The 23459-nt window shown below is 45.1% G+C and overlaps 1 protein-coding gene across 2 annotated transcripts in view; it reads right to left on the bottom strand.

Moving 5' to 3' along the window:
* The window catches only part of LOC137435597 (zinc finger protein 462), a 121845-nt gene that overhangs the window by 50232 nt on the left and 48154 nt on the right, over nt 1-23459 (bottom strand). For both annotated transcript variants that reach the window (XM_068129505.2, XM_068129506.2), the window contains 8 exons: nt 18078-21679; nt 17807-17937; nt 11133-11229; nt 10875-10988; nt 10447-10587; nt 8418-8575; nt 8184-8302; nt 132-374 (listed from right to left, as the gene is read on the bottom strand). In XM_068129505.2, coding sequence (XP_067985606.2) covers nt 132-374; nt 8184-8302; nt 8418-8575; nt 10447-10587; nt 10875-10988; nt 11133-11229; nt 17807-17937; nt 18078-21679 — 4605 coding nt within the window. The remainder of the gene's footprint in view (nt 1-131; nt 375-8183; nt 8303-8417; nt 8576-10446; nt 10588-10874; nt 10989-11132; nt 11230-17806; nt 17938-18077; nt 21680-23459) is intronic.

Genomic DNA, 23459 nt, shown 5'->3' with positions numbered 1-23459 from the left:
TAGACTCGTAGACCATTTACAGTAAATGCATGCCTTTCAATTATTTCTGGATTAATCCCAGATCTCACTCTTGTCCTCCACTAATATTTGTTGTCGTTGTCCGAGTTAACCAAGCTTTCCCGTCAACTCACCTTCCTCTAGCTCGTCCACTTTTGGTTGTGGTATAGGTGGATCTGGCGGTGAAGGAGAGCAGGCTGGAGGATAGACAGATGGAGAACCGTCAGGAGGACAGGCCGGGGGAGAGCCAACCGTTCGGCGCACAGGTGGCCGAAGTGGGGCGATTGGCCGGCCGTGGGTAGCCATTCCATGCGATGACAATTGGGCCAATGAATTGGTTGCAAAAGAACACAGTGAGCAGCGGTATGCATTTCCATCTGCGGAAGAAGGTGAACACGTTTTCATGTTTTAATCAAGCAAAAGGGGGATTTTGATAACTCAACATGACTAGATCGAATCACTATCTCATTTTTGGAGCCCCAACAGGGAGTCAACCCGGCTGGGAGCATATATTTTGGGTCCTGTCAGTTTGTCCATCTGTGCATCCATCCAGAGCTTCTACACAAAAATGGACACATATCTTTAATATACGGCACCTGTGTGCAATCAGATCTGAACATGGGGCACGTCAAATGAGTTTGGGATCGGAACCGAGTCATGGGAAACACGTTTTTTTTATGAATCCGAATGAATTATTTATTTATACACACTTTAACATCTCCACGACCAACATACCCAGGGGCGGATCCAGGAATTTCAAGACGGGGAGGGGGGGCATGAGACAAAAGCGCTGGAGGGGGGGGGGGGGACGTTGAGGGGGGCCTGGGGGTCCCCCCCCATTAATTTTTTTTAAAATTGATCGTCAAAAATGGTATTTCGTGCGTTCTTGGAAGTTTCTGCAGTTCCTTGCGTTCTTCCCTGGTCCAACAGTTCAACAGATTCGCGATGACTAATGGTCAGAGAGAGGAACTGGTGAAACGACTTGCTCAGCTGTTCCTTCTGCTATAAATTGATGAATTTTGTAGGTGTGTGTGTGTGTGTTGGTGTGTTGGTGTGTGTGTGTGTGTGTGTGTGTGTGTGTGTGTGTGTGTGTGTGTGTGTGTGTGGCATGTTTTTTGTGTAGTTCTCCTGGAGCTTTCTGATATGGAATTTCTGATTTGTGTAGTTCTCACGAAATGATTGTTATGACCTCCTGAGTTAATTAGTCTGATTAACTACAAAGAATCCAGAAGAATTCCCATGTTTCTAAACGCACGCCATGTTAAGGTGTATACAGCAGCTTAATAGGTGCTGGTCAAAGCCCGGCACCGCCATGCGCCGAGAGGTTGTGAAGCTCAAGGCAGGGGGTTCTACCCACAAAGCACGGCACCGCCATGCGCCTCGGTTGTGAAGTTCAAGGCAGTGGGTTCTCCCCACAAAGCCCGGCACTGCCATGCGCCGAGGTTGTGAAGCTCAAGGCAGGGGGTTCTCCCCACAAAGCACGGCACCGCCATGCGCCTCGGTTGTGAAGTTCAAGGCAGTGGGTTCTCCCCACAAAGCCCGGCACTGCCATGCGCCGAGGTTGTGAAGCTCAAGGCAGGGGGTTCTCCCCACAAAGCACGGCACCGCCATGCGCCGAGAGGTTGTGAAGCTCAAGGCAGGGGGTTCTCCCCACAAAGCCCGGCACCGCCATGCGCCGAGAGGTTGTGAAGCTCAAGGCAGGGGGTTCTCCCCACAAATCCCGGCACCGCCATGCGCCGAGAGGTTGTGAAGCTCAAGGCAGGGGGTTCTCCCCACAAAGCACGGCACCGCCATGCGCCGAGGTTGTGAAGTTCAAGGCAGGGGGTTCTCCCCACAAAGCACGGCACCGCCATGCGCCGAGGTTGTGAAGTTCAAGGCAGGGGGTTCTCCCCACAAAGCCCGGCACCGCCATTCGCCTCGGTTGTGAAGTTCAAGGCAGGGGGTTCTCCCCACAAAGCACGGCACCGCCATGCGCCGAGGTTGTGAAGTTCAAGGCAGGGGGTTCTCCCCACAAAGCACGGCACCGCCATGCGCCGAGGTTGTGAAGCTCAAGGCAGGGGGTTCTCCCCACAAAGCACGGCACCGCCATGCGCCGAGAGGTTGTGAAGCTCAAGGCAGGGGGTTCTCCCCACAAAGCCCGGCACCGCCCTGCGCCGAGGTTGTGAAGTTCAAGGCAGGGGGTTCTCCCCACAAAGCACGGCACCGCCATGCACCGAGAGGTTGTGAAGCTCAAGGCAGGGGGTTCTCCCCACAAAGCACGGCACCGCCATGCGCCGAGGTTGTGAAGTTCAAGGCAGGGGGTTCTCCCCACAAAGCCCGGCACCGCCATTCGCCTCGGTTGTGAAGTTCAAGGCAGGGGGTTCTCCCCACAAAGCACGGCACCGCCATGCGCCGAGGTTGTGAAGTTCAAGGCAGGGGGTTCTCCCCACAAAGCACGGCACCGCCATGCGCCGAGGTTGTGAAGCTCAAGGCAGGGGGTTCTCCCCACAAAGCACGGCACCGCCATGCGCCGAGAGGTTGTGAAGCTCAAGGCAGGGGGTTCTCCCCACAAAGCACGGCACCGCCATGCGCCGAGGTTGTGAAGTTCAAGGCAGGGGGTTCTCCCCACAAAGCCCGGCACCGCCATGCGCCGAGAGGTTGTGAAGCTCAAGGCAGGGGGTTCTCCCCACAAAGCCCGGCACCGCCATGCGCCGAGAGGTTGTGAAGCTCAAGGCAGGGGGTTCTCCCCACAAAAGAGATCAGATAGGACAGCGGAATGTGAATGATTTTATTAATGGTAAATTTTGCTATTTTGGAAGAGACGGCGCTTGTTTTTCTGAATGAAAACGTCACACACATCATGTGGGGATATGGTGACGTCATGGTGTATGTTCATGAGGGCCAGAGATGCCATCCGACTTTCTCCCATGGAATTTCTTAGGAAGGTCTTCAGACGACGCAGGCAAGAAAATGAGCGTTCGGCCTCACAGGAGCCGACAGGGAGGGTGCATCCAATATGGAGTAGGACTTTGATGGATGGAAATTCGTCTCCATCTACTGCGCAGAACCAATCCATGAATGTGCTTGGAAGCGTGTTGGTGGGCTTCCTTCTCCAAAACACCTACCAGTCTCTAAGCTCATGTATCAGTCCTGCAGGATGTTCCACGTCGTTTTATCAAAGCAATAGCTTCTGATGTCGGGCTGGAATGTCGCAGGTATCGGCCATTATCGCAGATGGCTTCAGCAGAAACAGATCACCACCTTCCCGATTTTCAGCACAGAACCGGGTATTCATTTCCTGGCTGAGGTGGTCGAGAAATGGAATGCACATGTTTCTGAGGTGGAAGAGCAAGGGAGTATTGGCGGCGGTGTTCGGACGATGGATTTGTCGTTTTACAACTCTCGGCATTGTGACGTCACCTCCTACAGATTATATCATGGCCTCGGCGTGATCGAACCAAAGAGAGAATTCAGTTTCAGCATTTGACCGGAGTTGAGTGAGCGCGTCCTTCTTGTCGTCAATCATAGAGTATGCCTCCAGCACATCCATGCAGTTGCGTTGAAGAGGGGGGGGGGGGTACCCCCTGCACCCCCCCCCCCTGGATCCGCCACTGCATACCACCTTTAATTATTTATTTTGAAAAACTTTAACAAAGCCCCCGACGTTCCACATTAAATTATTTATTTATTTATTTACATACATTTTATCATCTCCATGACCAACACAACTTTTCATTTAATTTTTTTTATACGCATTACCATATGAGAAAACCTACATGCAAACTTGAATTATTTATTTGAACATACCTTACAATCACTGCTGCCAACATACACACCCTGAGTTATTCATTTATACACTTCACTGTCTCCACTGCAAACTTACAATTGAGTTATTTATTTATTTTCTTCATTTTACCATCACTTCTACTGACAACCACATTCAATTATTCATTTTTTTAATGTAAACTTCACCATCTCCATCACAAACACAACCTTTGAATTATTTATTTATACACACTTTACCATAACAGCTACATACGTACAGATATAGCACCTTGAATTATTATTTTATTTATATGTCTTTTATCTTTCTGACCATTTATTTATTTGTTTATTTACATTTAAAATCTACTCTCCCATCTTTAAGGTGCGATTGAGAGCTGTGTCCTCGATGAGGACTTGCATTCTTGTTGAACTTGCATCCGTGTGGGTAAGACTTGGCTGCCCCCAAACATTACCTCGTGAATATGCTGCCATTTAATTCATTGCTCAATGGTGCGTTTTTAATTGAAGGATTTAAAGGGGAAATTCTCATTAAAGGTCAGATATGATTCTCAGTTTTGAAAATTGACTTTTGTTTCACCGTTAAAAAAGAACCATCAGCAAACAAGTGATTTTATGTCAGACAATATTGAGATTTCAAAGACATCATTTCATCAAAACATCCCTACCCATCCGCCATCTCAATGAATTCATAGTCCAAGGGACGATGACAAAAATCAGGGTTTTTTTTAGAATGGAAAACGAGTCTTTCAGATGAAGACTGTGTTTTGCTCTGCGTCGGCGAACAGGTAGACCAATGGATGAAATGCATAGGATGTTGATCGAGGTATGCTAACCATCATTGGAAGCAAGGGGAAGATGACGTTTTGGACATTAACCATTCATCGGAGCAAAAGACAGGGGATTGATGTTCCGGTTAGCATACCTCGATCAACATCCTGTTGATTTATACGAGATAGTTGAGTTTTGTGACGAGCCTGGTGTTGGCTTAGCGGTTAGGGTGCCGGTTTGGGATCCTAGGATCCTGGGTTCGAATCCCGGTCAACAACAACAACAACAACATGCATTTTAAGGCCATGTTCCCTGCTAGAGCGGGGGTTAGCCTTGCGGTCCCCATGACAATCTTCTCCATTTTGCCCTATTTTCTGCATCTCTCCTTGTTAACCCCCTTGCCCGCATTTCTTCTTCCACCATCTTTAGCCAAGTCTTTCTCGGTCTTCCCCGTCCTCTACTTCCTTCTACATTAACTTCCATCACTCTTCTCAACCAGTCACTTTCATCCTTCCTCAATACATGACCAAACCATCTCAACCTGCTCCTCTTCACAGCATCAATCACAGGCAATATTCCCATCATCTTTCGCAATTCATCATTTGTCTTCCTCTCTCTCAACGATACTCCGCACATCCATCGAACCATTCGCATTTCCACCCTTTCCAGCCTTCGTTGCTGCTCTACGTTCATTACCCATGTCTCGCTCCCATAAATCATAACACTTCTCACACATGCAGCATACACCTTTCCCTTCAGCTTCAGCGACACTCTCCTCCTCATCAGCACGCCACTCAGTTCCCGAAACTTCTTCCATGCACATCTCACTCGAGCAACCGTTGCCGAGTCTGATCCACCTTCTCCATTCAGCATGTCTCCGAGGTAGCAAAATGTTTTCACACCTTCCAGCTTCACGCCGTCTCCAAGATCCAACTCAACATTTCCTCCATCTGCAGCTCCCTCTGTGCACACCTTACATTTGAATGTAGCTGCCACACTGGTTAATGACCCTCTCAGACCACTACATTTTTGATGAACCCACTCAGCACACATTGTACATTGAATGGAGTTCACTCCGACACCCTTCCTGCACACAGCACACGGCCACTTCCCAGTTCTTTCCACCTCACCACATGCTTTACCACTTGCCATCACCTTTGTCTTTCCGATATTCACCTTCAGACCTTTTGTCTCCATACATTCCTTCCACTTGTTCATCTTTTCCTTCAGTCCATCCATACTTTCCGCAATCAACACCAGATCATCTGCATACAACAACTCCCACGGTAAACCCTCCTTTACGGTCTGAGCCAGCACCTCCATCACAGCTACAAATAGTAGTGGACTTAGTACCGACCCCTGATGCACTCCCACCTTCACCTCAAACTCACCACTGTTCCCGTCCTTCGTCCTTACAGCTGTGCATGCTCTTTTGTACATTGCCATCACTACTCTGATCAACCATTCCTCCACTCCTAACTTCCTCAATGCCCATGTCAATACTTTGCGTGGAACCCTATCGAATGCTTTCTCCAGATCAACAAACCCAAAAAACAACTTCTTCCTCTTATCCATGTACTTCTCCTGCTACTGCCTCACAATGAAAAGCGCATCTGTCGTTCCTCTTCCTGGCATAAATCCAAACTGCATTTCGTCGATCTTCACTTTCTTCCTTATCCTCCTCTCCAACACCCTTTCCAATACCTTCATTCCATGCTCCAATAACTTTATCGCTCGGTACGAGCCACACTCCAGAGGGTCACCTTTCCCCTTGTATAGAGTCCGTGAATCCCGGTCTTGTATAGAGTGAAGTACTTGTATAGAGTCTTGTATTTCCGTGAATCCCGGTCGATCGCTGAATTAACACCAGGGGGGTTGACTCAGCCTGTCATCCTTCCGAGGTCGGCAAATTGAGTACCAGCTTGCTGAGATGAATGATCCCGGTGTGTACCCAGGTTTAGAATAGGTACACCGTATCCCTGCGCATCGTAAGAGCGTGACCAAGGGTTGGCGTCAGGAAGGGCATCCGGCCATAAAAACATTGCCTCAAACAGGGAACCATGATTGTCATGGGGCCCGCAAGGCTAACCCCCGCGCCAGCGGGGAAAATGGCCTTAAAACGCTCATTCATTCATTCATTCAGTTGAGTTTTGTGACGCTCACTTAGGAACTACATCGATATTGGTAGGCAAGTTGTTTTGAAAGTGTTGAATACAAGTATGAATATTTCCAATCTCAAAAATTGCACATTTTGATTTTAATGGGATTTATTTTATGGACACTAAAAATAAATATTGATATAGAGATCACCAACACTGGGTAATGAGTCATAATTCCCCCATTCTGCCATGAATACGACACTTGATGAAAGAAATCATCTATTCTGTAATGAACCGGTGTTGAAATGAAGATTTCATAGCATAATCTTAATCAGCAAAGAAGATCTTCATCTCCCAATATGTTATCGTCACTCGAAGAGTGATCCGTGTTTTTCAATGTTGCCGCAGTCCACACATCTACACAGGTTGGTGTCTGGCATAGAATCTTCACATATTTACACTGTCTTGTGTTATATTTAGCCGTTCTTCACTTTACATTTGGTTGAAGCTTGCGATCTTTCTTGAGGCTTCCTTCGTGAATCATCAGATCTCCATCTCCCTGTCCCTGTCTCCATCCATGTTGAGTTGGGCTGGGTACATCTGGGAATTGTTCAAGTGTACTGCTGCTTGATAATTTATTCGACTAACGTGTTGCTGCAGGGAGTCATGATTTGGTGGCATTGAACTCTCCAACGTACAGTCCATCTTAAACATAGCACCGTACACTGTGAGCATTCTCAATGTCTTGGCCGTGAAGTTTACATTCAAAGTGTCCCAAATTTACGAAAGAGATTGGATACACAATGAAGGACTATCCCTATTCTTAAAAAATCTTCTGGTAGTTGTTATCGGACATCAGCAATTGAAGAGATCCTGTCTTTCTGTTTCCAGAAATGCATTCACAACTAGAACGGCACATGCTGGAGCGCATACCTCCACCAGGCTGAACAGTTTATGTTTTGTATCCACTGAGAGGCCGGATCTGGATTCGGACCTGAACCAAAATCTAATCGGCTTGTTCTTGTCACCTAACCAACTCGTCCACCAAGTTTAGTCATAACTCGTTCATAACTTTTTAAAATATCATGTTACGTATCGCTTTTAGCCCGATCACTCAATGGTGAAGAATCACTTAAAAATTAAATAATTATCGTCTCCGAATCCTCAACCAAAAGTCATTCATTTAGTCCTTGTCAAATACACTACCTCTCTGCCAAATTTTGTCGGAATCCATCCACAAGTTTTTGAGATATCTTGTTCACAAACAAACAAAACAGACAAACAAATAAACGGGTGAAAACAAAAACTTCGATGGCGGAGGTAAAAACGCAAGTACGTTAATCATTGGCTGAGCGTAGGGTCAAAGTAAAGACTAAAGCTTGAAGTGACATAAAGTGAGTGGAAAGGTTAAATTATAAGAATCAACTTCCAAACATTATTTTTGTTCCGTTAAAAACACACTATTAGATGTCATTTGTGTGATTCCCATTTCCTAGTTCTTCTTCTTTTCCCCCACGAGAGCTCCCTTTCCCTCCCCATGTTCTTTGCTCTTACTAGGGTGGAGACGTTGAGTGTGGCTGGCGAGGCATGTTTTATATCCTGTCTGGAAGGAACATAGCTTGCACCGAAAGGGCTTCACACGTCCATGTCTGTTTTGGACGTGTCTTAACATGCTGGTGAAAAGGAATAGGAGGGCAGAGAGAAAAGGTTATATGGATATAAAAAGTGCATGACGGAAGGCCAAGCAAAGGAGGATTACCCACCCTCAATAGTTTCTTGAAATCTTACTTGTGTTTAAAGTTCGTGGTGAAGCTGCACTGATTGCAGCTGAAGCGCCCATCTCTTCTTGCATCATTTCCTTCTTTTTCCTCCGTTTTCTCCTTGACAGGTGGAGTAAACTGCTCCCCTGTATGCCATGCGGGGCTCACAGCTGATGCTGAAGAGAGCTGGAAAGATTATGGAGAGGGGGGATAGGGAGGTTATCAGTGTGTCAAGTCGTCTCAATGTCAATGTGTCAATTGAGTCGTCAAGCTTGGGTGGAGTCAACTCCACACTGATGATGGTGAATGAGGCAGAAATGTGTTCGTGGATTAATTTCCTTCCCAATGAGTGGGGCTAGCATTGGCAAAAAAGGCTTCTAAAGACTATGTAGGCCGAATGATACTGAGTAGGCAGTGTACCAGCTGACACAGCTTTTAGTAGTGGGCAGTTTTGTCATTCACACGCTCCAAGTAAAGCCAGAAGTTCCAATTTAACATTGAATATCTTATTTTCGAAATACAATAAAAAATCCTTATTAACGAGGTAATGGATGCATGTCAAGCGCCCCTGTTGGTCAATAACTTTGCAGCAAGTGCTGTTGTCGCAGGTGGATCCATGGTTCCCATTCCAGTGGAAAAGTACTATTTTCTATTATATAATGATGGGCTGGACATTTGGCGCCGATTGGGTAAGAAAGAATGGCAAAGATAGCGGATATGTTGAGGGAACAAGATAGGAGGAAAAGAGGTAGACTGCGGTTGAGATGGGAAGATTGTGTGAGGAGGGATATCAGTAAGGTGGAGGTGGTTGGAGAGTGGAGAGAGTTGGCTGAGGGCAGAGGAGAGTAGAGGAGGATAGTGGTCAAGGCAGGGCAGAAGCTTTGTGCCATTGGACCTCACACCTTGTAAAGGGAAGAGGAGGAGAAGAGTAGTGCTTATTACAAATTGTTGCTTGGTATTGCCTTTTTATGGACAATGGATAACTTAAACTGCTTTAAGCTTGATATGTTATCAATATGTTATAAGATAAAGGAGAGTAGGATTACACATACTGTACATGAGAAAAAGGTGCATCCGCGATGAAGCTATCTCCGAGGGCCTTTCACTCACTCACCGCAGGCAGGTTGGTGGTCTCTCTGTCTTCTACCGACTCCTATCCGGCCTAGCTCCCCCAGCTCTGTCTGTGCTCCGTCCCCCAAATATTCCTACAGGTCACACAAGATCTGCCAGCAACCCTCTTATGGCTAAACTGCCGAAATCTCGGCTCTCTATTCACCTTCACTCCTTCATTCCTCTTTTCTCCCACCTCTGGAACAAACTCCCTCACTCTCTTCAATCCCACTCCTCCCTCCAGGTCTTTAAAACAGCTGTTCACCACCATCTCTTATCTTCCCCCATCCAAAACCTTGATCTTTTCTACCCCCGTTAATTCACCCCAGATCCACTTTTTTGAAATACAGACTTCTTTCCTGGAAGTCCTAGCAGGGTCCAATGGTCCATGTGTTTTATACCTCTCCCCCCACCCCCCTTCCCATGCCTCCTCCCCCCAAGCCCTCTCCCTCCCACAGATCTCCCGATGTCCCTGCTCTCCATCTTGTCTCCCGCTCCCTTTATCATATGTTTTATGTGTCAGTTTGTCTTTTTGTGATTAATGTTAGCTCTTACACGAGCCTCGATCTTGTATACAAAAAAAAAAAAATCCAACGAAATAATTAATAAATCAATCTGCCCTGCCAGTTTATAAATAAACAAGTGAGAGCAGATCTGGTCTCAAGTGACTTTTCATCCCCTTCCCAATGGACTTCCTCATGCCAATGGACTATTAGGGGATGAGGGGTTTGGAGGGGTCAGAAGGCTGAGAAAGCAAAGCGAGCTCGGGCAGAACAGATTTGGTGCTCCAACTTTACATTGTACAATTAGTATTGATGATCACATATATAAATAGGGAAACATTACTTACACATCTGGCATTGGGGAATAATAAACTATCGGGCATGTTGACAAAAACGTAGGGATGTGGAACACTGGCAAGGACAGTTGTAGAGAAACCACCAAACCTTAGAACGAGCAACTGGCAAGATGACTCCATCTCTCAATACGATGTGTTTGCGGAGATGATTTGCAATTGCCTTCATCGAGTGATGCATCTCGCTACAGAATACACACCTGTAGCCACATACCTGCCTTGCTCTTTCGACCTGGAATCATAAAAGGCAAGGTTTAATTTTTAACATGTAAAGAATGTAAAATGGGAAGCTGGGAAGAAGGTGCAATTGTTACGAAGACATTGGCTAGAAAGAAAAGGACAAAAAAGCAAAAGTGAAGAAAAAGAAAGAAATCTGAAGAGAATCAAAACACGAAGGTTTTAAGGTGATACAATGAGGGACACACAAAATTAAAATGAATGATTGGTTTTTAATTCGGGAGAAATTGTGACGTGTGGGGGGCTGATTAATTCAGGAAAACAGGAATATCAGTTGCTGACCGAATGGCCGTTAGTATCAGGACTTGGCCCGTGGGTATCAAGATGAGTAACGAGGATGTTGAGTTCTGTACAGGTGAAGGAGCAGTGATTGCAGCAATATGCTCCTGGTTGAATCTGAAGGGAAACCAAACAGCAACTGAGTCTGTATTTAAGGTCGCTAACGATGCTCTGAGATTGGGAAAGGGTCCCAAAACATATTTAGGTGTGTATAATGCTGTACGTGACAGAATGGTGACAAGACGGCATGGATGAGGTTACCTGGAAGCCATATGGCAACTGTTGCGAGTGATTAGTGTGGTAATGGGAAGCTAACAAGGCAGGATATTCAAACTCCAGCCCAGCACACACGACACACCTGCAAAGGTGGGAAAAAAAAAAAAGGTGGAACACCCCTCACAAAATGCAAAATCATTCAAATCAATTTATTACTTACGGCAAAAATTAATCAAAATTACATCACAAGGAAAATGTCATGCTGTGTTTTAGGTACAGGGTAAACCTCAGTAATCAGCAAACCATTAGTAACATTTGAAATACTAGGGCATGCCCGTACTATATATATATCTAAAATTATATCCCCCCCCTCTATTTACATGAAATGGTTTGGTCCATGTGCGAAATGGTTTGGTCCAAAGCGAACGGCTTGCGAGTACGGTGACAATCCCCCCCCTCTATTTACATGAAATGGTTTGGTCCAAAGCGAACGGCTTGCGAGTACGGTGACAATCCCCCCCCTCTATTTACATGAAATGGTTTGGTCCAAAGCGAACGGCTTGTGGAGTTTGGTAAAGAAATCGCCATAGCTCGGTAACTACTTGTCCGATTAATATGAAACCTTGAAAAGGCACATCCTCGGGTCCCCAGCAATATACCTGGCAAGTTTAAAGTATATCGGACCCGTGGTTGTCGAGAAACAGCGGTCACAGACAAACACACACACACACACACACACACACACACACACACAGAGATTACTGGAATTATAGATAGATACTAGGGCATGCCCGTACTATATATATATCTAAAATTATATCCCCCCCCTCTATTTACATGAAATGGTTTGGTCCAAAGCGAACGGCTTGCGAGTACGGTGACAATCCCCCCCCTCTATTTACATGAAATGGTTTGGTCCAAAGCGAACGGCTTGCGGAGTTTGGTAAAGAAATCGCCATAGCGTGCACAAACGCGCAGGAAAGCGAAAGAATCGCAAATTAGTTTGAATTAGTTTTAAAACATAGTTTAACGCCAACATAGTTTGCCAACGTGAAATAAATGAATACGCTCTCAAATGTGCCGTCCGAGGCAGAGTCTGTTCGCCACGTTCGGCACACGTGATAGCTCGCTGCTCTCTGATTGGTTGAATCGTTTTTTGGACATAGCTCGGTAACTACTTCTCCGATTAATATGAAACCTTGAAAAGGCACATCCTCAGGTCCCCAGCAATATACCTGGCAAGTTTAAAGTATATCGGACCCGTGGTTGTCGAGAAACAGCGGTCACAGACATACAGACATACAGAGATTACTGGAATTATAGATAGACTAGGGCATGCCCGTACGTGGGTGCCCGTTCCTTGCCAAAAAAAAAAAAAACCGCTACCCGTACGCTCTACCCCGCCCGTACGCCCGTACGCCCGTAAACAAAAAAAACAACGCTCTTCGCTTCCGCCCTTCGCTCTGACTGAATTGGGAGAAATAATGCGCATAAGAAATCGAGAAATTATTATTTTCTCTGGAAGAAATCGAATTACGAACCGTAATGGCGCACGCGCTCGGCTCGGCTCGCTCTCACATCGGCCACGCCTACGCAATAACGCGTTCTGTGATTGGCTGCCGGAAGTGCAGTCTTCACTGTCCGGAAGGTCGCAAATCGCAGTTACGATGAATCGCAAATTAGTTTTAATTAGTTTTAAAACATAGTTTAACGGCAACATAGTTTTCCAACGTGAAATAAATGAATACGCTCTCAAATGTGCCGTCCGAGGCAGAGTCTGTTCGCCTCAGGTCCCCAGCAATATACCTGGCAAGTTTAAAGTATATCGGAACGGTGGTTGTCGCGAAACAGCGGTCACAGACAAACACACAGACACACACACAGACACACAGAGATTACTGGAATTATAGATAGATACAGCGTTAGTCACTAAAATGTAAAATGTAGCGAAGGTGGCCACAGGCATTATGTTTTCAGGTTTTTCAGGTTTCTCAGCAACCACGTGTCTGATTCAGACCAAACTTTCAGGGTAGGGGTGATACCCATGTAGAATGGTTTTATGATAATTGTGAAGTCGTAGGTCACGTGGTATGGCAGCCATCTTGGATTAAACGCAAATAATAATAAAAATATTTATTGGAAACCGCTGAATGGAAAAATCTGAAACTTCACACATTGTCAAGTACTCTCAATGGGGAACAAAGACATGATAATGATGACATCATCGGTGAAGTGGTATACCAACCATAAATGTTTTAATTGAATGCCTCATCCTAAAAATCTGAAATTGCATGCATATGATCAACGACCCATTTGTATTGAAGTATTACATTTATGACATCATAGGTCACATGGTTTGGCAGCCATATTGGATTTAACCTAAAACCTTTAAAAAAAACTTTTTCTCCCAAACCACCAAATTGATCGATTCAAAACTTTACATGTGTCATCTACTTGGCACGGCAATTAAAAGTTGATCACAAAAACATCATCGGTCACAATGTGTGCAGCCATATTGGATTGAAAGAAAATATTAAATAATCCTATCTCAGAAACCGTTTACCCTATCGATCCAAAGCTTTACAAATGTCATCTAACACCATTGCTACATATAGTTTGAAAATGATGACATCATAGGTCATGTGGTTTGGCAACCATCTTGGATAGAAAAACGAACCTTATCTGATCGACACGAAACTTCACAAACGTGATCCCCAACCCATACATATGCAGAGTGGACATTTCTGATGTCATATGTCATGTGGGTTTGGCAGCCATATTCACTTCAATGCAGATATTTTTTTAGAAAAAACCCTTCTCCGAAACCGCTTCACCAATCAATATGTCTGGTAAAAATGTGACACTTGAGAACAGCTGAAGGGATTTAAATCAAAATTGTTTATTTTTAGGACAGTCAATGAGGGCCAGGGACTATGCGGAGGCATATTGGTGACACAGTCATATTTCTCTAGTTTAATCTTATTAGGTAGAAATGTCAAATATGGTAAGCAATTATAATTAGGTAGGGTAGGCATTCAAACTGTCTGTAGCAAGTGTATTTTGACATTTATATATATTTTGCAGGTAAGCCATGGCACAACTAAAAACAAAGGAGCGCATCTTCATTGTCGAGAAGAATGTCGAGCTGAAATCAGTAATAGGAGTGCAGTACGTTCAGAAGACAATTCCCTAGACGTAATGCATCAACCTTGAAGCCTATACGTCGTACAGTTTCAAAGTAGAGAGGGATGAGCTCTGTGAAGAACAATAATGCAGGACACGCTGGACATCCAAGGAATATTCGAACTCCAGAGACCACAAACAGAATTAGCAAAGTGATTGTGTGTACCCACAGAAAATCAACAATGCACATTTCACATTAAATTGGAGTGTCGCAAAGCTGTGTCAAAAGAGTATTAAAGTCTATTCTGAAGGATTTGCCTCACAAAATTCAATTGATGCAGCAGTTGACATTGTGAAATTTGTGTGTTCTGGTGTTTTGCTTGAAGACACTGCCGAAGCAGTTTCTTGGCAAGGGTTATACTGGCAGGAATTTGTATTTTGTTCAGGGTGCCCTTGATAGCTCACCGACACTTCACAAAGGATACCGTGGGATCTTTCATGTCCACCAACTAATGTCTGCAGTCGAGACGCCAGTTTAACATCCATCCGAGAGGCGGCACACAAATTGATGAATCACCCTGCCTGTGAAACACTACGATGACAGTTTTAAGCTGGTTCGGGATTTAAACACAGGCTAGGCAGTTGTGAGGCGATCGTGCATCCCTCTAGGGCCTAGGCCATCCTCACAGCATAGTAGAATAATTCAGAACATTAATGTGAATCCAGAACAGTGAATCCAAAATGTGAATCCAGGTTTCCGAGACAGAGGCGGCACCTTTGGGGATATTTGTAAGCTGTCTTATATAGGTGGCGAAGTGAGCTGAGAATAGAGAGTGAAGAGAAGCAGTCAGCATTTTATATTTGCTGTGTACATAGTCAGGTTCACTATGTTTTTTCGTTCAAAATCATGGTAGATTAGCAAACCTATACATTTTTGGAAACGTTATTACATGGAAAATCTGAAAATCAATGTTTACATTTGCCAATTCTGACCAATTCGATTCGACCAATTCGACCAATCGACCAATTCCATTCGACCAATTCGACCATTCGACCAATCGCTTCGATCGACCATTCGACCAATTCGATTCGATTCGATTCATCGAATTCGATTCGATCGACCATTCGACCAATTCGATTTGCCAATCAATTTGACCGACCTTTGCTTGTGTGGAACGGACTGTGAAAACGATGCGGACTATATTGTCGGATACGACACACAGGACAGTGATGACGAACTCTAAATGGCATATTCTGTAATCGTGTATGTTTGATGCCATTGACTGCCTGTGTAGATGTGAAGTTATACTGACTGCATGTGTATATATGATTTTGCTGACTGCCTGTGTATGTTTGGTGATATGAATTATTGTGACACATTTTGATGTTATTAACTGCCTGTACAAAATGATAACATGTATTTGATTATGCAACTTATCGCGAATATAAAGACAGTATTTTGCAATTCAAAACCTTTGATTCGTGTCTTACCATTCCCCATAGCACTAATTTGATACTTTCATTGGATTCCTTGTCCCTGAAAATATAGGTTTAGTACATTTTAAAAAGTTTTTAGGGTAATTAGAGGCAGAAATAGAACAAAATATGTATTTTACAGTGGCCATTTTGAAAATCCAAAATGGCCGCCATACAGGTATCTCTCCAAATGTAAACATTGATTTTTAGTTTCCTTATGCTATAACCTTTCCAAAAATGTATAGGTTTGCTAATCTACCATGATTTTGAATGAAATATAATTTATTGACATAGTGAACCTGACTAACAGTTCCATGTCGATGTTCGTTTATCACTTGGGTTTATCCTTGCAAATAAACTTAAGTTTCAACGATGCCCGACTGCTTGTTAGTCCCCTAGCGGTTTCATCGGAGCGGATTATAGGTTTGCTTTCCGTCCCCGAGCGGTTTCACCGGAGCAGATAATAGCTTTGCTCTCCGTCCCCTGGCGGTTTCACCGGAGCGGATTATTGGTTTGCTTTCCGTCCCCGAGCGGTTTCACAGGAGAGGATTATAGGTTTGCTCTCCGTCCCCTAGCGGTTTCACCGGAGCAGATAATAGGTTTGCTCTCCGTCCCCTAGCGGTTTCACAGGAGAGGATTATAGGTTTGCTCTCCATCCCCTAGCGGTTTCACAGGAGAAGATTATAGGTTTGCTCTCCGTCCCCTGGCGGTTTCACCGGAGAGGATTATAGGTTTACTCCGTCCCCTGGCAGTTTCACCGGAGCGGATTATAGGTTTGCTTTCCGTCCCCGAGCGGTTTCACAGGAGAGGATTATAGGTTTGCTCTCCGTCCCCTAGCGGTTTCACCGGAGCAGATAATAGGTTTACTCTCCGTCCCCTAGCGGTTTCACAGGAGAAGATTATAGGTTTGCTCTCCGTCCCCAAGTGGTTTCACCGGAGCGGATTATAGGTTTGCTCTCCGTCCCCTAGCGGCTTCACCGGGGAGGATTATAGGTTTGCTCTCCGTCCCCTGGCGGTTTCACCGGAGAGGATTATCGGTTTACTCTCCGTCCCCTGGCGGTTTCACCGGAGCGGATTATAGGTTTGCTTTCCGTCCCCGAGCGGTTTCACAGGAGAGGATTATAGGTTTGCTCTCCATCCCCACGCGGTTTCACTGGGGAGGATTATATGTTTGCTCTCCGTCCCCTGGCGGTTTCACCGGAGCGGATTATAGATTTGCTCTCCATCCCCTAGCGGTTTCACCGGAGAGGATTATAGGTTTGCTCTCCGTCCCCTAGCGGTTTCACCGGAGCGGATTATAGGTTTGCTTTCCGTCCCCGAGCGGTTTCACAGGAGAGGATTATAGGTTTGCTCTCCGTCCCCTAGCGGTTTCACCGGGGAGGATTATATGTTTGCTCTCCGTCCCCTGGCGGTTTCACCGGAGCGGATTATAGATTTGCTCTCCATCCCCTAGCGGTTTCACCGGAGAGGATTTATAGGTTAGCTCTCCGTCTGAATGTCCATCTGTCTGTCCCTGCTGTGGTTTTCTAGACTTTCGGTCCATTTCCTTTAACATATTCAACTGAAACTTGGTGCATGGCTTTATTATGTATGCTAAGTTACAGAACAAGCTTGAGTTTCTGGGTTTTTTTTGTCAATTTTTCAGAGTTATGTACTTTTTGGACTTAAGAAAATATCACACCGGTAGAGGAGATGTATTGCAAAGCAATTCTCCCTGTTGTTGGACATGGACCAATCAAATAAACTGGTTTTGTGATAATATGATGGCTTTCAAAGTCATTGCTGCCCCAGCATTCACCCTTGGTGGATTGGTTGAGGTTGGCGATGCGGAATCGACATCGCTGAATGATATGTCCGGGGGCGGCACACTACAAATGAATGGCTTCAGTGATGTTACTTTGAAAGTATAGAGCACAGCAATGCAGGGAGAGTGGAAAAATGTTGTTACAAATAAACAGTGGCCTTGAGACTTAACAAAGGTTTACTTTTTTGTGAAGGAAGAGCCAAGCAACAAGCATGGTGCATTCACACAAAAGACATCCCTCTTTATCATTACTCAATTATCAGAATAAACATTGCTTTTAGGAAAAAAACCATCTCGTGGTTAACGTGTCACTCACCGCCTTTTCTGTTCTTGTCCCAGACCATCTGCATCAATCCCATTACTACCAGGCTCATCAGCATATACTGGTGAGAAGTAGCCTTGCAGCTTACTATCATACTTCTTCTTGGGGTATAAGCCTGGGTGTCTCTATAGACAGAGAAAGGTATTAAAAATTCAACATGATTTCGTCAATTTAAAAAATAAATCAGGAAAGGCTTCATATTGCATGTTAAGCAAAATATAAATACAGGTGGGCACAGATGCAGGTGGCCATGTTGTCAACTGACCTTAAGATAATGAGACACTATTCCTTTTCTGTTGTCTGTACGGAAGGCACAAAGAGAGCAGGGCCACAGATAGTCTTGCTTCGCAGAAACCGGTGTCTCAGCTGGTCCTATCTGTAGTGGCTGGGCATCAGGTAGATCTGAAGAGCTCCAAAATTCAGACTGACTAGCCACTGGATTTGTAACTGGTGGCTGGGAAACTGGTCGACTTTTGTTATTCAACTGGTCAATAGGCCCACTCCCAGACTCAACTTTTCCCCAAGAAGCTTGGGACTCAGAAGATGCATCCCAGGAAGTGGTACCATCAGTACGACCAGCCTTGGTCATAGCTAGACAATGAGTATAGTAAGCATCTAAGTTTCCATGTCGCTTTTGGTAGTGAGAGGCAAGTCCTTTACGCAATGGATGAGAATATGGACAAAGGGAGCAAGAGAAGAGAGAGCCTGGAGGTCTTGGAAGACCACCCACACCAGCAGATGCATGTCGTACACGATAGTGCCTTGCTATTCCTTTCCGTGTTCCACAGACATATGGACATAAACGGCAAGAGAAAGCTGGAGGTAAGTCCAAAGGACTCGGACTTCCTGGAGATAATAAAGTAGCTTGCGATAAGTCCTGTGGCTTGGAAGCTTCTGGCTGGATCATAGAGCCCTGAGGAATGGAATGCCCAGGATGGACACGACGGTAGTGTGTTGCCAAACGAGCAAAACTTGCATGTCCAAAATCGCACTCTGAACAACGATACAAGCCATATGCAGCCCTTCCTGGAACTTGTGAATCCAAAACAGCCGTTGTTGATTGCACTGGAACTGGGATGCGAGGCTCTGCTAAACATGCCTCAGCAGTAACGCGTACCTTTGGGTGCCGTTTCTGGTAGTGTGTGAGAACACCATGCAGCCGCACATTGACATAAGGGCAGAGACGGCACCGAAACAAAGAATTATAGCGGGGATCAGCGGGGCTTAAGAAATCTGATGCACGAACTTGTACTCCAGGGTGCTTCTTGCCATAATGTGTGAGTAACCCATGAAGGTTTGTACATGAATATGAAGCGCAATGACGACACGAGTACGAAACTGTAGTTGGGGGTGATGTGGTGTAAGAACATGATGGTTGAGTAATATAATTTGACTCTAAACTTCTGTTCGTAGATTGCTGATTAATGCCTGCATTTTGTGATAAAGACCCTATGGTAGAATCTAGGCCTCGATTGTTGTGATGAGTATTTGAGTCCAAAGTTCGATCGCCTGGCCACTTGTTTAATTCTAAACCATGGGCGACAAACTGTGCAGCTGAACCTGGATCACGAGAAGCAGGCTGCAAGGTTAATTCTGGTTCTCGGCCAACAGGTCGTGAGGCAAAATCAGGGCCTCGGGCAATGGGTCGACTTGTAAAATCCGTGCCTCGCGAAACAGGTCTTGCATTTAAATCGGGGCCTCGGGAAAAAGGTCGTGCATTCAAATCAGGACCCCGGGAAACAGGTTGTGTACTTAAATCTGAGCTTTGAGAAAATGGTCGTGTGGTAAAATCTGTACCTTTGGAAGCAGGCCGATTGGTAAAATCTGGACCTTTGGAAACAGGTCGAACAGAAAAATCTGGACCTCTGGAAGCAGGTCGAACAGAAAAATCTGGACCTCTGGAAGCAGGTCGAGCAGTAAAATCTGGACCCCGGGAAGAAGGCCGAGAGTTGAAATCAGACCCTTGCGAAAAAGGACGTGCTGTCATGTCTGGGCCCCGAGAAATAGGTCTCACTGTAAAATCTGAACCTCGAGAAACATTTCGTGCAATCAAATCTGAACCTCGAGGAACAGGCTGCATAGCCAAATCTGGCCCTCGTGAAATAGGCCTGGGAGTAAAATCATGACTTCGAGGTCGTGCGGTAAACCCAGTGGTTCGTGGCATAGCCCGCTGTGTCAGATTTGAATTCAAGGATACAGGTCGTGAGAATGAATCACTTATTTCTTGTTGTTCTGTTTTGACCTCCACAGAAGAGTTAGAGATGGACCATAACCCTGGCCGAGAGGAAGACCCTTCACTATGCCGACCACGTGACCAGGTCTCCATGGAAACTGGGGCAGGTGTAGAAGCCAAAACAGCAGACGTATTGGAAACATCTGACCAAGAACATTCAACAGTTTGAGGTTTTGTTGTGCGATTTTCAACTTCCCGGTTTGCAGTTGAAGAATCTGAGCCAATACGAGCCCGGACCTTTTCTGAGTGGCATCGCACCAATTGGCCAGTGATCCTCTGTCCTGGATGCCTTTTCTGGTAGTGAACTAGAACCCCTTTCAGAGTTTTATTGGCATAACTACACATTGCACAATAAAATGCTTCTGATGGCTGAAGCAGAACATCAGGAGGGCGCATGGGACCAGACTGTGACCCTGATGACTGAGAGCTTGCTGGTATACGTCGTATACGAGAGTAGGAAGCCCGAACCCCAGGATGAGCTTTTTGATAGTGAATTAAAACAGAGTGGATATTTAGACTTCCATAGTGGCAAAGGTCACAGCGGTAAGTCATTAAGGTTGATGCAGATTGAAGTGTTTTGGCTGGTGATCGTGACAGAGATGCTGAATCCTTGATCATCCCTTTTGACCCAGGAATAAATCCACGATTGTGCGATTGAGGATCCAGCTTTAATCCACGGACTTTTTGTCCTGATGACTGAGGATCTGACCCTGTTCCACCCCCAGGTGAATTACCAATCTGCTGAGTTCCAGCATCCGAAAGCTTTGAAATCAATTCTTTCCCTAAGCTTGATCCTGAATTTTTGCCAACAGAAGAAGATTTGGCATCCTCACCGACATCAGTTGTAATGAAATTGGAATATATTAGTGAGTTTGAGATTGGTAGGCCTGGATGCACTCGTTGGTAGTGGGGCATCATTCCACGAACGTTAGCATTCGTATAAGGGCATGCAAGACAACGGTATAGTATTCCACCTGGCCGTTCTAATTCCAGCAGGAATCGAGCGCCAGGATGTCGGGCATTGTAATGTCGCTTTAGAGATGCCAACGTAGGTGCTTCAGCCTGGCACTCCAGACATCGGTAAGCCTCAGATGCTCCTGCCTCACCTGCAATGTAGCGAAAAGTGTATTTGATATGCGGATGCATTCGCTGATAATGGGTGCTAACTGCACGTGGAGTGGCACCTTTGAATCCACAATGGCGACAGCCAAAAGGGTTTGCCCGAATACCAACAAGAGATTTTCCTCTTGAACCACGCATTCCAATGTGCTCCACTACTTCCTCATCTTCTTCCACGTGTTCTTCAGTTTTTGATTCTGAGATCTGGCCAGGCGTAGTTTGCCAGGTCTGAGGGCTGGATTGATGACTCGGATCTGCAGCTTGGTCAACAGCGGTCAAGCCCTGAATTCTGCTCTTTAGAGTACTTGCAATCTCATCAATTCTTAGACGTTTGCGTGTCGGACCAGAATTAGCTTCTGTTCCCTGGTTTGGTCCAGGAGTGGCGCCTGTACACACTTCCGCCTGTGAATCCTCTGCTTCATTCCCTAACTCGTGTTTCTTGCTGATAAACCCAGGACTCGGAGGACAGCTAGGGTCACAAAAGTAATGTTTGTGCTGTTGATGAACACGTAATCCTGGAAAACAAACAAAAGAGATCAAATTCCAAATAGGAGATTCAACATCATTTTGACATTCACAACACAAATTTTCTTGGTTGTCATTAAAATTAAATGAAGTGTTAAACTAACTGTTATTAACTAACTTTGCATTCACATCAAATGTGTTAAAAGAAGTGTGAAAAACATGTTTAAGAAGTCATAGTATGACTGAATTTAAAGTAAAAATGTTTTTGCATAAGCAGTCGAGGTGCATGGAAAAGCAAGAACAGAGATCGAATCAGAAAATAATAGAACAAAACTATAAGGGCACTCAGTAGAGCGCATACCTATGCCAGGCTAAACAGTGTACATTGTAATACCACTGATAGGCCAGATCTGGATTCGGACCTGAACCAAAATCTAATCGGTTTGTTGTTGCCTAACCAGCTGATAGGCCAGTTGTTGCCATCCACATAGTTTTGTCATAATCCGTCCACAACTTTTTCAAATATCATACTATGTATCGTTTTTGCCCCAACCCCTCAATGGTGAAGAATCACTTAAGAAATAAAAAATTATCATATCCGAATCGGGATTCGGATCTTCACCCAAATCGAATCAATTCGGCCTTGTCACACACACAACCTATCCACAAAGTTTTGTCCGAATCCGTCCACAACGTTTTCAGATGTTGTGCTACATATAGTTTTTGCGCTATCTCTCAAATGTGAAACATCGGGGAAATACCCCTGGCGCTCACCTGGTAGAATAAACAGTATACGACACCGACTAAAAGTATTTTAAACCAATTTCAATGGTTGCTAGAAGACAGGGCAGCATGTAGAATCATACTAACATAATCATAAGACTTTAAACAAATAAACAAAAAAATGCCTATTTTGGGGGGCAACCCCCCCTCCTCCCCCCAACCCCATATACCTCCTAATACCCCAATTTTTCTTATGTGTTGAACAAACATTGATATATCACGTGTGATTAAGGTTGTGGCAAAGCTTCATCGAAATTGCGTGTGTAGTTTCTGAGAAGAAAGCAAGCACCGATTTTGGGGGCAACCCCCCCCTCCCCGTAGACCCCCAAATGGGGCAGATTTTTTAAAATGCCGTGAACAAACTTTTGTACATCACAGCTGCTGAAGGTTGTGGTTAAATTTCATCGAAATTGTGTGAGTAGTTTCTGAGAAGAAAGCAAATACCTATTTTGAAGGGGTCAAACTTGAACCCACTTTGTCCCCCCCCGTAGACCCGCTCTGACTTCGATTTTCTTAGGCAGTGAAGAAACTTTGGTACACCACGGGTGATGAAGGTTGTGGTCAAGTTTCATCGAAATAGTGTGTGTAGTTTCAGAGGAAAAAGCAAATTCCTATTTTGGGGTGTCAAACCTGGATCCACTTTGATCCTGGTAGATCCCCTTAGACCCCGATTTTTTTAAATGCCATGAACAAACTTCAGTCACAACACAAAATATAATTTGTGCCAAGTTTGGTCACAATCCCTTCAGCGGTTTCGGAGAAGAAGTTGCAAGTGTTTACGGACGGACGGACGGACGGACAACGCACCATCACATAAGCTCCCCTGAACTTCGTTCCAGGTGAGCTAAAAATCACACTAAAATTATTGGAACCAGATCTGGATCTGGATATTCACCAAAACGGAATAGATTCAACTTTGACACACACCCAACCTGTTCACCAAATTTCATCTGAATCCAATCACAACTTCTTGAGGTATCATGTTCACAAACAAATAAACAAACAAGAAAGACGTCTTGCAGAGCACGATACCAGCAAAATCCACCC

The sequence above is a fragment of the Myxine glutinosa genome, chromosome 9 (assembly GCF_964187855.1).
Source record: "Myxine glutinosa chromosome 9, kmMyxGlut1.1, whole genome shotgun sequence".
NCBI classification, from domain to species: Eukaryota; Metazoa; Chordata; class Myxini; order Myxiniformes; family Myxinidae; genus Myxine; species Myxine glutinosa.
Note: the sequence above shows the minus strand (reverse complement) of the source record. Positions and strands in the feature narration are given on the sequence as shown.